Raw genomic sequence first — 13,926 nt, forward strand, 5'->3', positions numbered from 1 at the left:
AAACAGGTACTTTGGATATCTGCTAACCTGATGGGAACTACATAAATTCCCGCCAAAGACAACTAACTGAACTCTCTATAAAAAAATCTACCCGCAGCGACCTCAAAATCTATTATGCTTCAATGGCGATCAAGATTCCAACTCTCCTCACTCTCTTCACCTTCCTCCTCTTCTCAACAACGACCGTAACTTCTATCTCCACCAGCGATCTTGACGCCCTCCTCACTCTCCTCCGCGCCAACGGCCACTCACTCTTTGCCAACGCCATCTCCACTTCCGACCTCCTCTTCGATCTCCTCTCTCTCCCTTCTTTAACTCTTCTTGCCCCCACTGACCCTTCCCTTTTTGCCCTCGACATGGCCCAAACACCCTCGTTTTATCTCTCCACTCTCCGCCTCCACGCCCTAACCCGCCGCGTCTCTTGGTCAAGCTTCCTTCACCTCCCCAACGGCTCCTCCCTCCCCACGCTCTTGCCCTCGCGTCAATTACGCCTTACCAGACGCGATGGCGCCAATGTTGTTCTGGTTGTTTCTTCAGGCGGCGGCGCCGCCGTTCAGGTTGTCATGCCGGGGTTGTTCTATGGTAACCATGTTGCTGTACATGGATTGGCCGGGATTCTCACTTTTCGCTTCAAGACAGCCGACTATTCGGTTTCTCACCCGAATCGCACCGTTTTCTATCCTCCGGTTACAAGATTTCCGTTTGCTCCGTTAAGAATTCCAGAGATTTTGCCGACTAACCACAACAATCACCATTCTCCGGTTAACCGCACCGTTCTTTCTCCTCCGGTGCTGATTGATCACAGCAACGATTCAGATCATGTCTCTCCAGTTAACCGCACAGTTGTTTCTCCTCTGGTGCCGACAGACATCAGAAACCATACAGACCATGTCTCTCCGGTTAACCGCACCATTCTTTCTCCTGCGGTTAACTACTCCTCAGCCTCTCCTTCACCAAATCCAACAGATTCTTCTCCTGTTCCAGCACCGGCTCCTATACCAGGTCATGATGCTAACGCGGCGCCGAAACTGCAGAAAAATAGTGATGTGGCAACGGGATCAAGCGAATTTGTAGTGTCCCCGGGGTTTGTCGGCACAGGCGACGATGACGGAGGGGTAGAGAACCAGATGGGGTGGTGAAGTGAGAATGTGGAACGTGGAGAAATGTGACGCGTTGAAAGAAGTATGCTGATGTATGGTTTGCATTGCAATGTATGACACGACATGAGCGGTAAAATCAAGTGAGAGTTTTTGCTTGGATAGCGATTTTTGAGTGAACATTCATAGTAGGAAAGGAATTGCTATTTCCTTATTCAATTAATTGACACCCAAATTGCATTTCTTGTAATTTTACCAATATTAGAGGCTCACCCAAAATCTACCCTCCAATGCAAAATTACCCATTACATGTTCTTTAAATTTCGGTTTTTAACAACAAAAAAAAAGTCAAAATTTTTAGCTAGGATAATTTACGCAATTAAAAACAATATATCTCCCGCATTCACAAGAGTTGTAACATGTACCCATTTTTTCCTTGGCATTTATGAACTCTTTCCATCATTTTTATCTACTCTTCTCCGCCTGAGTTACAGATTAATCAGCATCAAACCCTCCATCTCCATCTCCATTGCCATCCCCATCTCCATAATCATTATCATCTGCCTGCTCTTGGTCAGCATCTCCCGTATTAGCATAGAGTGCATTAGTTTCATTATCGTGTTGCCCATCAACATCCATCGGTTGGACTCCCCTATCTTCAACCTTCGGCTTTGGCTTCATAGACTCCCAATTTTCATCACTGAAAAATGAAGCATATGGCTTTGATACCTGTAAGAGTACCTTTTTAGTTAAGACTACAGCTACAGTTATCCATCAGAATGAATAGGATGGACATTATAACTTAGGACCAACAGATTAAGGGAAAAATTAAGGCAAAGGTCATGTTATTTAAGAACATGAAAGCAACCATTTAATCTGATATTCTGATTACTTGCACTAGATGCTTACAACAGCCAGAAAAGATACACTGTTCACCTTAAATAGACAGTCTCGCTTCTCAGCGCTCGTCACTAGGTTTTTCCAGTGCTCATCATGCTTCAGCGTCGATGCAGAACCTACCACCTGATGAAGCAACCCAATGTTTGTTAATGAGTAAAGGTGAACTTCATGATTTGTCAAAATGCCACGTCAGAAAATAAAGCCATACCAGTATAGAAGACTTTGCTCTGGTAATCCCAACATTCATCCGACGAAAATCAGAGACAAATCCTATACTTTCATTTTCATTTGCCCTAACACATGAAAAGATCGCTACATCTTTCTCCCGTCCCTGAGACAAGGTAAAAGAAGTTTAAATGCTGAGCCACACTGAGGTAACCTTATAAATTGTGCAATCTGTAAATGATATCCTGAAAACAATTTTAGCCCCAGTGAGTGATTACGAATCGTGGCAGGATGGGTGAACCAAATCTCTGATGTTTTACAAGCTAAACAAACTTTAAAAATACTAAATTATTATTAATTATTGATATAAATATTTGAAATTTTTAATATGTATGCCTTTCCCACATACCAGTAACAAGGAGGTCTTAAAACACGTTGAATTGTAAAATATTTTTCAGGGTGGAAAACATGCAATAATTTTAAAATAAAAGGTCTCACAGACAAATAATTAACATCTTTTAATATGATCAATAGTTAACAGAAAACAAATTCCAATGTACAGAAAGGAAGAAAAAGCCTTATTACCTGGCAACCATCAATTGTGGTTATATCAACTACCTTCTGTGACTCCACCCCAAAAGTTTCCTTGAATCGTTCTTGGAATTGCTTCACTTGATATCGATAGGGTGATATAATAGCCAGCTGAGAACTTGACTTAAGCTGAGGAAACATACTCACCAGCTTATGATAGAGGAGAAGAGCAAAATCAACCTCATCATAATTTACCCAAGATCCACTTCCAGAGGGCTGGGACTCTTTCCCTTCATGAATGTCAAAGAAGCAAAAAGGTCCAAAACAGCGGTATTTGTGCCAGTCACGAGATGTATAATCCTCAATACCAGACCCGTCTTCCAATGCTTCGTCATAGAACTCCCTTGAAGGAAAGCTTCGTATCTGTCAATCAGATAAATTAACAAAAAAGATAATAATTATAGTCAGATCATTGTTCAAGCAGGTTAGGTTCAAGGTTTAGTCATGCCAGAATAATAGTTAAAATTTGGAACTTGGTTAACATATCTGCAACTGCTATTATAACAATAAGAATAAATTTTTTACAAATTACTTTAAGACATTTCTGATCTAACCTCTGGATGCATTCTGTACTGAGTTTTCAGCATTTTTACAGGATAACCAGCCCTTTGAAGTCTCTTGAACAAACTTGTGCCATATCTTTAAATTAAGGACAGGGAAGAGAGAGTCAGCAAAAGCAGTTGCATAAAAAAGGTAAGCTGCAAAACAATCAATTATTGTCATCATCAAAGTGTTTTACCCCAAACTCTCTGCAATAGGAGAAATAACAGTGGCTGGCAATTGAACTGGATCACCAACCTAAGTCATATGACAACATCAACATAACATAATAATCATGAACTTGAACATCAACTGCATGCAGGCACATATGAGAATGGGTTTAATGCACAGTACTTGCATGTGTTGAACCACCAGCAGCATAGTTTCCATGTTATTATCACTGTTGGTATCTTCCCACATCAAGACAAACAATGGTATTCAAAAATCACAGAGACATGTATCAAGCATTGATTAAAATAATGTGATGAAATCCAAAAAACCAATAAGATAATGGATACTGATAACTCAAACAACAATTTTTATAAAAAAAATCCTCCTTGGAAACATACCAGAAATACTTGTTTGCATCCAGTTGTTAAAGGAACAAGAGTTGCAGGTTCCACCTGACAATGCAAGATAGTAATATACTGAGAAATTCACAATCATTTGAGAAGCAAATGTATAGTTTCTGCAGAACACTTGAGGACACTAATGTAAATTAGATGAGTTTACAAAGTACAGAATACTTTAAATATTGAAATAAAAGTACACTGTTAATAATGTAAACAAAATCTGGTATAACAAATCTTGGAAAATTAGATAAATAAACAAGTATTAGTGACAATCTTATGATTTAAGCCTCAGCACTACTGTAGAATAATTTGAATTGTTAATGTTTGATGAATTATCTAGTTATAGATAAAATAATAAGTTCAGGAGATCCATTTCCATTACCAAATATCTTTAAGGAAAAAGCTACAATGAATCAGACAAAGGGAGAGTGCAAATGTTTAGGACAAGGTAAGGGACAATACAGATATAACACTTGCCTCATTCAACTAAAAACAAGACTATAGTGGAAAGCAAATGACACAGAGAAATGCATAAGTATAAGATCTGAACAAACATCAGACATATATAGAAATGGTCTCTAGCTACTGTATCTCATTTATCATCACTTAAAATTCTGGACAAGAATAATGATCTGCGGACCTCCCTTACCAACCAAAAACTTGCTTTTCTTATTTAGCCTACAAACAATCAATGAACTAATCAGCAATGTGAAAAAAAAAAAAAATCATCAATACGATAGAGCTAAAGATGAACCTTAATTTCTTAGCTCATACTTCAAATGGACATGTAATGTTATCCCCTCTGATCCAAAGATCAGTTCTCAAAACATCTTACTTTTTGAGTATGTCAAAAGAACTAAAATAATTTGAAATTGCAAGTTCTATTATACCAAACTGCACTTATTGTAAAGGGTTCAGGCAATAACAAGTGCTTTCATTGTTTCTCTAGGTCTAAATGTTCCTACACCTAGAAGCCAACAAGTAAACTCAAGGAATGTTACAATTTCAGCAAATGCCATCATAAGGATAACTTGAAATGTTACAACATAAGCAAATCTCATCACAATGATAATTTATGTGCTAAAAATTTAACCCATTCATGGGCGCAGTCTTCTGCATTTTATGATGGTCGATTTTAATTCTGACCAAAACATGACCAGCTTAAGCATTTATAGTATCAACCTTCAAGATAGAGTCCTCTTAAAAAGTAGAGATGATTATCACTTCAACTTCCCATTTACCATTCTATAAATGTTCTTCAATGTCTTCATCAACAAGAAGAATGAAGTGAAGCTTCGGATAAAGGTTTTCATATGGCATATAATACACAAACACCTTGATCATTATTCAATTTAATATGGTTTTACAGGAAGAAGCTCGCTACTAATTTTTTTTATTGACAGGTCACTTGCAGCTTTAATTAAATTAAGAAATCATGTTCTATTATCTTGTCCAACACCTATGGAAATCCAAAACCAAGAAAATATTTTTTGAATTTATGTGACAACTGTATCCATAAATGTCAGAAAAAAAGAATAAAATAAGCCCATCCTACAGACAAAAAAAGGGAGATCTTAAGAAAAACTGAAGGCCTTTAACATTTTATTATAGTTTTGCCAGGGATTCTGATTCTTACTCATCTTGTTCCAAAGAGATTCTACTTTCATATTTCAATGAACTGTAAAGAAGTTTGAATTGAATTTTCAGACTAAAGTACTAGCCATCAGAACACGAACTGATTGCAAATCAATGAAATTCGATGAATTTGAGGCACTCACAGCTTGGGCAGCTTCATCTATTATAGCAACATCAAAACCATGATTCAATTTGCTGAGGAGAGCTGAACCGCTGAAGCTAAGGGTAGAGCAGACCTACCAGTACTACAAAATTAAAAATGAAATTCTAATATGCTGAATTTAACTTTAACACAAGGCTAAAATTACATACGATCACAGCCTCATTCAGAATTGCAGTACGGATACTGTCCCTATCCTTTCTTGTGGATCCATGTTTCTGTTTATCAGCAGCAGAGTCATCACGTTTTTGTTCCACCTGCAAAGGAGAATCTCTCATGTCAGTCTAGACTAATAATGTTTGATAAACTACTATAAGTTAATCTACCGAAATTCAATGGAAACCCAGTCAATTCAAATCAACAAGCATCATATTGTGTCTCTATAGTGTAAATCAGCAACAATTGACCACAAATACATGCTCTATTCTGGCAGCCAGGTCGTTAAAATCCTTGATTACTATCTTTCAAGCTCAGCCTTCTTATTATTGATGCTTTAAGCCATCCTACTTTAAATTAAATTTTCTTCTTTCTACCTTGTCAACCTGGATTATAAGGCATACAGTATTCATGTTTAAGCTTATCAATTACCAGCCAGCATTGGAACTGCTTACTTTGTGAAGATTTCAACCTTAAATTATGAAGCTAGGCTCAAAAGAAAACCGAGCCTGATATTAAACAAGAAAATTCTTCCAAGGTAGTGTTGAATCTATGAACGATAATAAAAGTTGGTTAGCAGAATACAGAAATACAAAATGACTCATGAGATAGCATTGGCTGGCTTAATAACCCCAAAATCACACTTTTTGAATGGCACAACCCTCAACCTAGAAAATGATCTACCTTGCAAAAGGGGAGTCAAGGTGAGAGACCAGTTTACCAGAATTTGTTGGAAAAATAAAAGGTATGGTTTGGTTCCTTTCTATTTCGTTTTAGACAATCAAAAATGACAATGATGGCATAATTATTACAACAACAATGACACCTAAACTATCAACAACAAAATTTCAGTTTTTTTTTTAAATCTGTCAGACACATACAAGGTGATCCATGGAAACTGAATTGACAGAATGATGTGCTTTAAGACCAATCCGAACAATTTTAGGAGTATATGAGCGAACATTTTCATCTCGAATCCCTGAGGAAAAAGAAACATTAAAATGTTACATCAGCTATGACAGTTGAATGCCAGAATATATCTACTTCAAGAAAAAAGCACTCCATTTCCACATATTTTTAATATGACTTCATCAGCCACCTAGTATCTGCTTTGTCACAGTTTTTAACATAGAATTAGCCAAATTGCTCACATTCCTCTATACCAAAAAAAAAAAATCAACCAAGTAACGTTACTCATGATTCATCTGAGTATAGCCAAAAGTTCCTCTATTTATTGTAGGAGTTCTTAGTTATCAGATTAAATTTTTATATAGATAATTATCTATTATCTATTTGAAATCTATATCTTCTATTTTGTTATTGATATAGACTTATCCTAGTTGGTAATTATCTAACTATTTAGGAGAATTCTATATATTAGCTAGCATTATAACATAACAAAATATACCAGAAATAATAGAAAAATAACAGTAAGCTTTCACTTAATGCTTTAATTTATTATCTGAAATTTCAACAATTTTCCCTTCAAAATGAACAAAGCTAACAATAGAAAATCAAGCATAAGAACGAGAGAAATTTTACCAGTATTCAGAAGGCGTACTACAATTTCATCAAGTGCGGAGTTTGATGGGGCACATACCAGCACCCGTACACGATATTTTCGACTGGAATTAACTACTTCTGGTTTCTGAAGAATACTTTACATTAGAATACTGATCTGAGACTCATAATATAATTCTGACAAGGTTCATAATATGTTCTCACTTACCAATTCATTTCCAGTGGTAGGAAAAAAACCATCATCACCATCAATAGGCATAATATTATCCCTGGGATTAACACCAACTAACCATGGGGATGCCTGTCCCCAGTGACAGAATCTGTTAAAACATTCAACACCAGGTCAGTGAGTAAACACAGAATACCATAAAAAGATCCAGTTTTTCTTCATGAAGTTGGTTAACAGTTTATCAAAAAATTAAATAAATAAATTTATTTAAATTACTTTAAAAAAAGCGATAAAAAAGTATACCTAATAGAATTGTATTTTAAAAAAAATGAAAAGTAATTATCATAAAAAGATCCAGTTTTTCTTCTTGAAGTTGGTTTTATCAAAAAATTATATAAACAAATTAATTAATTTAAATCACATTAAAAAAGGCAATAAAAAAAATATACCTAACAGATTTGTATTTTTAAAAATAAAAAGTAAATATCATCCCTGGTCAAGTGCATAGTACAAGTAGTAATTAACTTCATTGAAAGCAAACTATTGAGTATCACATACTTCTCATGAATGGGTAGTTCTGGACCACGCTGTATTTCGCGCAAAACACCTCTACATGAAGAATCAACAAGAAAAATATAAGAATAAAGATGAAATTTGAAAAAGGAAATTGCAAACGTGCAACTTATCCTGATCTGCAGTTTTGAAAACCACAGCAAACTAAGAGCTATTATGGAATCTCAATCAATTAGAAACTGCAAAAATAAAGAGAACAGCATGTTTATACCTGGACTGCATTCTAGCTGGAGTTGCATGCAAAATGGCACTAAGAAGTCCAAGTATGGTCTGTGTTTTCCCCGTTCCAGGGGGGCCCTGGAAAAAAAAAAGCAGGCATGCAGCTTCCACAGATTGAAGTATATAATATATAATAAGACTATAAATATATATTAACAATAAAGGATCAACCTGTCCACTGAAACAAATAAAACCAGTCAAATACAGCCAAATGACAGATGATATCATTTTACAGTTGTTTTAGTTCACTACTCTATTGTATACTTGGGAAACAAGAAAAAAAAGATTATGCATTGTTTCATGCTTCTTTCAAAGTGTGTTTTTGGGTAAATGGAAGTGAAATTGGTGTCTAGCAATATATTGCTAAGAGAGAGATAAGAAAATTTGAGAAACTCTAAAGCAGTGCCAAGAATTTTATTTTTAAGCTGCACTGCATCATCAATTACCAAAATGAAAAAGTCCATCTACTGTTAAATATTATGGCATAAAACTAATAGTAGGAGACGTCCAGATGCTTTTACAAACTTAACCTGAAGGAGGGTTTTGCCAAAAACCTTACCATTTAAACTTTGGGAAAAGGTGAAATGCCAATTTAACCGAACTCTTACCTTATGTCAGTATTTTGTGTAACAACCAAATTTAGCCATACTATCTAACAACTTTCCAACGAGGAAAGCTTCTCTCCTAGTCATGACAAACAATCCAAGTCTACCAAAATCTTAAAATCAAAGTTTTAAATAGATTCACATACTTTAAAATATGTCCTGCATTTACATGGATACCTCAGACTTTTTTTTCATAGGAAGATTTATGGACTATCTGTGAAAATAATACAATTAATAAGTTGGGGACCCAAATAACTGACAATATTCATTCTTTGACACCATAAGATGAAAAAACTGGCTAAAACACACATATAAAAGTAAGATAAAGACAAAATGTCCAACCTGTATCAAGACAAAGGCTTTTCGAGATAGACCTTCCTGCAACAAACAGTAATGTTCTTTAGACTAAAAGAAGCAACAAGGAAAGATACACGATTTTGTATGTGTGAGTTGCTGGGGTTATGTATATTTATGGATGCAGTCAAGTAGAAACATACATATATCGCCTCTTGTTGGGAGACATTATGATTTTCTTTAATATACTCATCCAGGGGTCTAGGAATTCTCCAACTCTGGGATTGAGCAGCAGTTTTCTCTGTAGCTGTTAATATCAAATCCTTAAAAGGGAGAGAACCAATTGACCTTAGAGCAATATATTCCCGGGCAATAGTTGATAAGCTGCAAATCTACAAGATATATTGCATCCATTAAAGGCAAGCCCAAACCAGATATTGTTATAAATAAAAAACTATAGGAGATGTAGTTTGTAATATGTGTCATGGTTAGAAAAATCATTTTGACTGATTATGTAGTTGGAAGAGACAGAATAAGTTTAAGACAGAATAATCACATACATTTGTCAAATTGGGCCACATGATAATGTTATAAGCAAGTCAGCATCTTATACCCATTCTTCCTCCTCATATAAAACCACTTCAAGCCTCTATTCTGATGTATTAATAATTCCACAGAAAGCATGGAATTACTAAAGGTGTATTAAAATCCCAAAAAACTACTTGTTTATTCAATATTTAACATTATTGTACCAATGTATATCCAATGACCCATAAACTCCAGCTTCCTATATCCCTAACTGAAAATACTAATCCACACCCATTTTGAAGGAAATTTTTCAAGGTGAGTTTAAGAAGCCAGCTTGAAACGAAGAAAAAAAATTAAAATGTAACTCATATGCAAAGAAGGGGTATCAAGAAATGTTTCAAAACCTATCCATATATTTAACGCAACTTCAAATTTTAAATTTTATTGTTCTGGTAATTGTGGCAGTAATTCAGAAATCAGATGATAAAGAACAAGATAGGAGAAAAGTACATATTTCCAAAGAAAAATATTATATACTATAGTTTTATTTAGCCAATGTTTCAAATATGGAAGAAAACAAGAAAGAAAAAATGAAGTGGAGCAGGAGAAGAGGAAAGAGAAGAATTCAGTAAAAGTTCAAAGAAATACATGAAGGGATAGTGGTAACATCAAAAAAATTTCCAATTAATTTTTTAAATCCTAGTAAGATGGGTCAATTTTTTTTTTTTAATTTGTTCTAACAACAACCATTAGAAAATACATATCTATGAATTTACTCTATAAACAAATCACATATAAGCTAAAGACTTTTTGGGTTAACATTAAAAAAACATGGCCATAAATCATGAAATTGTTCTGTCATGTACACTTTGTCCTAGCTAGCATTATTTCAATAGAAATTATTATCTGCAAAATTGTTTAACCTTAAATTTTCCACATCTAACTAGTCCATTTAAGTGATTTCCATGTCATTCAGCACCAAATTTTAACAACATAAACATATTAATATATGCTCAAAGAAGTGATGGGCAGCTTACAAGGTAGAAACACGTGCGGATTGAAAAATTACCTTCAGACTGAACAAACATTTCTCTACTGCTTTGACAGATGAAGTGATAAGAGAGCACATATTCACTAGCCTTTCAGATTTAACAGCATCTTCATTCATATGTATGACTTCTCCAGCTAAGTACATTCTAAGCCTTAGAAGATTTGGTTGGGTATGCTCCACCAGTGCAAAAGCATAGGTTGTTGGCAATTTTGAACCTTCCTTAAACTGAAATAAGTAATGCCCTCCAATAAGTCAAGACCATAAGCTATATTACTGATTTGATTAACAATATATATAGACTCCAATCAGTTGGCAAGAACAAAGGGGAAATGATATACAGAAAGAAGAAGCTGGAAAACAAAAAATAAGAAGCCCACTATTTTCACTCATCATTTTAATCATTTTGGAATAACAAAATGAACTTGAACTAGTTCTATTACAATTTTCCCAGTAATAAAAACTGAACTTGCAGAAAATCTCAAGATAAATTCCTTTGATATTGCATGAAATATATTCACAAGAAATATTTTAAATATTAAATCAGTTTCTAATACAATTAAAGATAAAATGTTCAGTGCTCTAGTTACCTCCTCTTTTGAAAGCAGTAAAAGATCATTTGGTGATATCTGCTCTTCTTCCTCAGCATTATAAGTAACAGCAGGTAAGTGAAACTCATCAACCTCACCACATTCCATGACCAACCTAAGTTTCCAATCTCGCACTGGAATTACCAATCACAAAGCTTTTGTGTCATAATCTAAACCTTAAATTACATGAAAAATGATAAGTAACATATCCATTTATACTAAGAAACTGAAAGAAACAAAACCAAAACCACCTTAACAGCAAATTGCTTAACATAAATTATTTGGAATTGAATTTCATTTCAGATTACTTGCACTTTCATTAACTTACAAAAAGAAATAATAAGAGTTAAAGTAACTTCTCGGGATGCAAAAAGAAACTAAATAGAGACACCTTCTTCATCATCTTTCTTTTGAATAATCTGAGCTTTGACTTCTTCAAACAAAAGGGGCTCAAAGGTAGCCAAATAATCATCCACGTCCTTATAAATGTCCTTCACTTCTTTCAAACCCAATATGGAAGCATCAACATTTTTACTGTTTTTGTTATTTTTCTGCTTTGAAATAATAAAAACAAAAAAATCAAAACATAATTTGAAAACAAAACATACACAAATATTTACAAGTACATACACTGAATTCTTTAAGAAGGCGAAAGTAGTCCCAACCAAGAATAGTTTTGCAGAAACGATATATTGAAGCTTCATCCTGAGGCTTGTCTTTGTCAGCTGCCATCTACTACCAAAACACAAGAAAAGTCATACCTTTTCGTGTTTCTGGTTAGAAGATACTCAACCCAAACCCAATCGGAATGAGAATCATGTCAAAAACACCTAAACGAAACACAAGCTGTTCTATGAACTAGTTGACACAAATTAACCCACTTAACACGTTTTTACGTGAAACGACACAATCTATCAAAATAAAATTGCAATATTATGTTATGAATTGATAATCGATTAATTTTTATTATGATAATAATTAGGATGATACTGATAACAAATTATAAGAAAATGACGGAGATTTGAATACGAAGACTAGGATATTATTTAATTAGGATAATATTTATATAGGATAAGAAGTTGTTATGATTAATATTTATGTGGAATAAATGGGATTGGGGAGTTATGAAACATGTATGGTATGTGTTGGACTGGGGAGTTATGAAGTGGCACGTATGGGCAATATGACAATTGCTAAAGCTGACCTCTATTGGTCTCTAAATGCTTAAACTAAACCTTAACAAACGTACAGTCATATATCAAGCAAACATTATAAACAATTCCAAGAGTTCGAAAAGCTTAAAAATAAAAATCACACTAATCATTGAAACCAATCGGACGCGATAGATCAAATTGAGCCAAAATAACTTCTGCAGAATATTTTCATGAGCCTTTCTGACTGCATGTGTTCTAATCTAAACATCAAAATTAAATAAATAAAAATAAGAATTAAATTTAAAAAATAAACAACAAATCTTGCTCCACACAAAAAAGAAACTAAACAAAACACTTCAACAAAATAAAAGTTCCCAAACGGAGCTGACCCAAACCGATCCAAAATTTCCAGAGAATTAAACGCAAATATAATAATAATAATAAATAACAGAAAAATCTGAAATTCCTACTTAATTTAAGCTGGAATTTTTCTAGTTACACTACCAAAAGTAAAAATTGTGAAAAAAAAAGTATAACTAACAAATAATTATGTAAGCTATAGGATTGTATTGGATGCGGCTGGCCGCAACCTTGAAAAACCATGTTTCAATATTGAAAATAAAAAATCATATTTCTAGACGATGTTTGGGGGTTTTCATACGATAAATTATAGAAAACACACACACACAAAGCTAACGATTAAGGAAAATCAATATGTTTCTCTCAAAAAATAAAAACAATTTTTATTTGGTTTATGTACACTAATCTGAAAACGATGAGAAGAAAGAGAAACGTCGAGAATAAGGAGAGATGAGCGATACATTAGTTAAAAATTTATATAAAAAAGAAACACAGACACACACACAAAGCTAGCGATTGAGAAAAAACAATGTTTCTCTCAATACTAAAAACAATTTGTATTTGGTTTATGTACAGTTACCCGAAAACGATGGGAAGAAAGACAGACGTCGAGAAGAAGAGATGAACTACAATGAGAGAAGCGACAGAGAGAGGAAGAAGAGATGAGCGGTGGTCGGCCGGTGGCTGGCTCGCTAGCTCGGTGATCCTACTTTGCTTCGGGAATTAGGCTGGGGACTGGTAGGAGCAAGTGTCTTAGATTTAAAAGGCGGCACTAGCATATATGTTGGGGAAATTGAATTTTTTTTTTTTAAATATCATTATTTTTTTAACAGCAAATATATATTATTTCTTTTAAACCCTAAACCAAAATACCAAAATAATAATTTATTTTTTAAAATATCTTTATTGGTATAACTCATAGAAAAAAAGAAAACACCATCTCTCTATTTTATCTCAATCTTTCAGTAAAGAAGGAATCTCTGTAACATAAAAAATATTATTTAACAGAGAAAACATATATAATTGAACAATAAAACTCCTGGAAAAGC

At 34.2% G+C, this 13,926-nt stretch overlaps 2 protein-coding genes across 11 annotated transcripts; one reads left to right on the forward strand and one right to left on the reverse strand.

Annotated features, from left to right (window-relative positions):
* Positions 1–1,432, forward strand: LOC123206071. Its single transcript, XM_044623179.1, has one exon. The coding sequence runs from the start codon at positions 123–125 to the stop codon at positions 1,137–1,139; it is 1,017 nt and encodes a 338-aa protein (XP_044479114.1). The 5' UTR covers positions 1–122; the 3' UTR covers positions 1,140–1,432.
* LOC123206069 (probable helicase MAGATAMA 3) lies at positions 1,379–13,642 on the reverse strand. Of its 10 annotated transcripts, none has more exons than XM_044623175.1 (21): positions 13,458–13,642; positions 12,029–12,095; positions 11,755–11,917; positions 11,364–11,497; positions 10,795–11,001; positions 9,401–9,589; positions 9,246–9,281; positions 8,291–8,376; positions 8,065–8,115; positions 7,546–7,657; positions 7,359–7,464; positions 6,698–6,795; positions 5,813–5,917; positions 5,644–5,736; positions 3,863–3,916; positions 3,493–3,551; positions 3,308–3,392; positions 2,748–3,116; positions 2,206–2,328; positions 2,034–2,120; positions 1,379–1,826 (listed from the first exon to the last, which is right to left on the reverse strand). In XM_044623175.1, the coding sequence occupies exons 2-21, from the start codon at positions 12,065–12,067 to the stop codon at positions 1,593–1,595; spliced, it is 2,430 nt and encodes an 809-aa protein (XP_044479110.1). In that variant the 5' UTR covers positions 12,068–12,095; positions 13,458–13,642; the 3' UTR covers positions 1,379–1,592. The 10 variants fall into 10 exon arrangements, with proteins under 10 accessions (XP_044479110.1, XP_044479108.1, XP_044479105.1 ...); XM_044623173.1 differs by having other exon boundaries at positions 11,755–11,914; positions 11,994–12,095; XM_044623170.1 differs by having other exon boundaries at positions 11,994–12,095.
* Between the last annotated feature and the right edge of the window lie 284 nt (positions 13,643–13,926).

This window comes from Mangifera indica, unplaced genomic scaffold (assembly GCF_011075055.1).
Source record: "Mangifera indica cultivar Alphonso unplaced genomic scaffold, CATAS_Mindica_2.1 Un_0023, whole genome shotgun sequence".
NCBI classification, from domain to species: domain Eukaryota; kingdom Viridiplantae; phylum Streptophyta; class Magnoliopsida; order Sapindales; family Anacardiaceae; genus Mangifera; species Mangifera indica.

Excerpts from the sequence above, each read along its gene's own strand:
- LOC123206071 (XM_044623179.1), top strand. The coding sequence starts at position 123 with ATGGCGATCAAGATTCCAACTCTCCTCACTCTCTTCACCTTCCTCCTC.
- LOC123206069 (XM_044623170.1), bottom strand. The coding sequence starts at position 12,095 with ATGGCAGCTGACAAAGACAAGCCTCAGGATGAAGCTTCAATATATCGT. Across the intron at positions 11,918-11,993 it reads GCCTTCTTAAAGAATTCAGT|CAGAAAAATAACAAAAACAG; the intron begins GTATGTACTTGT and ends ATTATTTCAAAG. Across the intron at positions 5,737-5,812 it reads TTCTGAATGAGGCTGTGATC|GTCTGCTCTACCCTTAGCTT; the intron begins GTATGTAATTTT and ends TAGTACTGGTAG.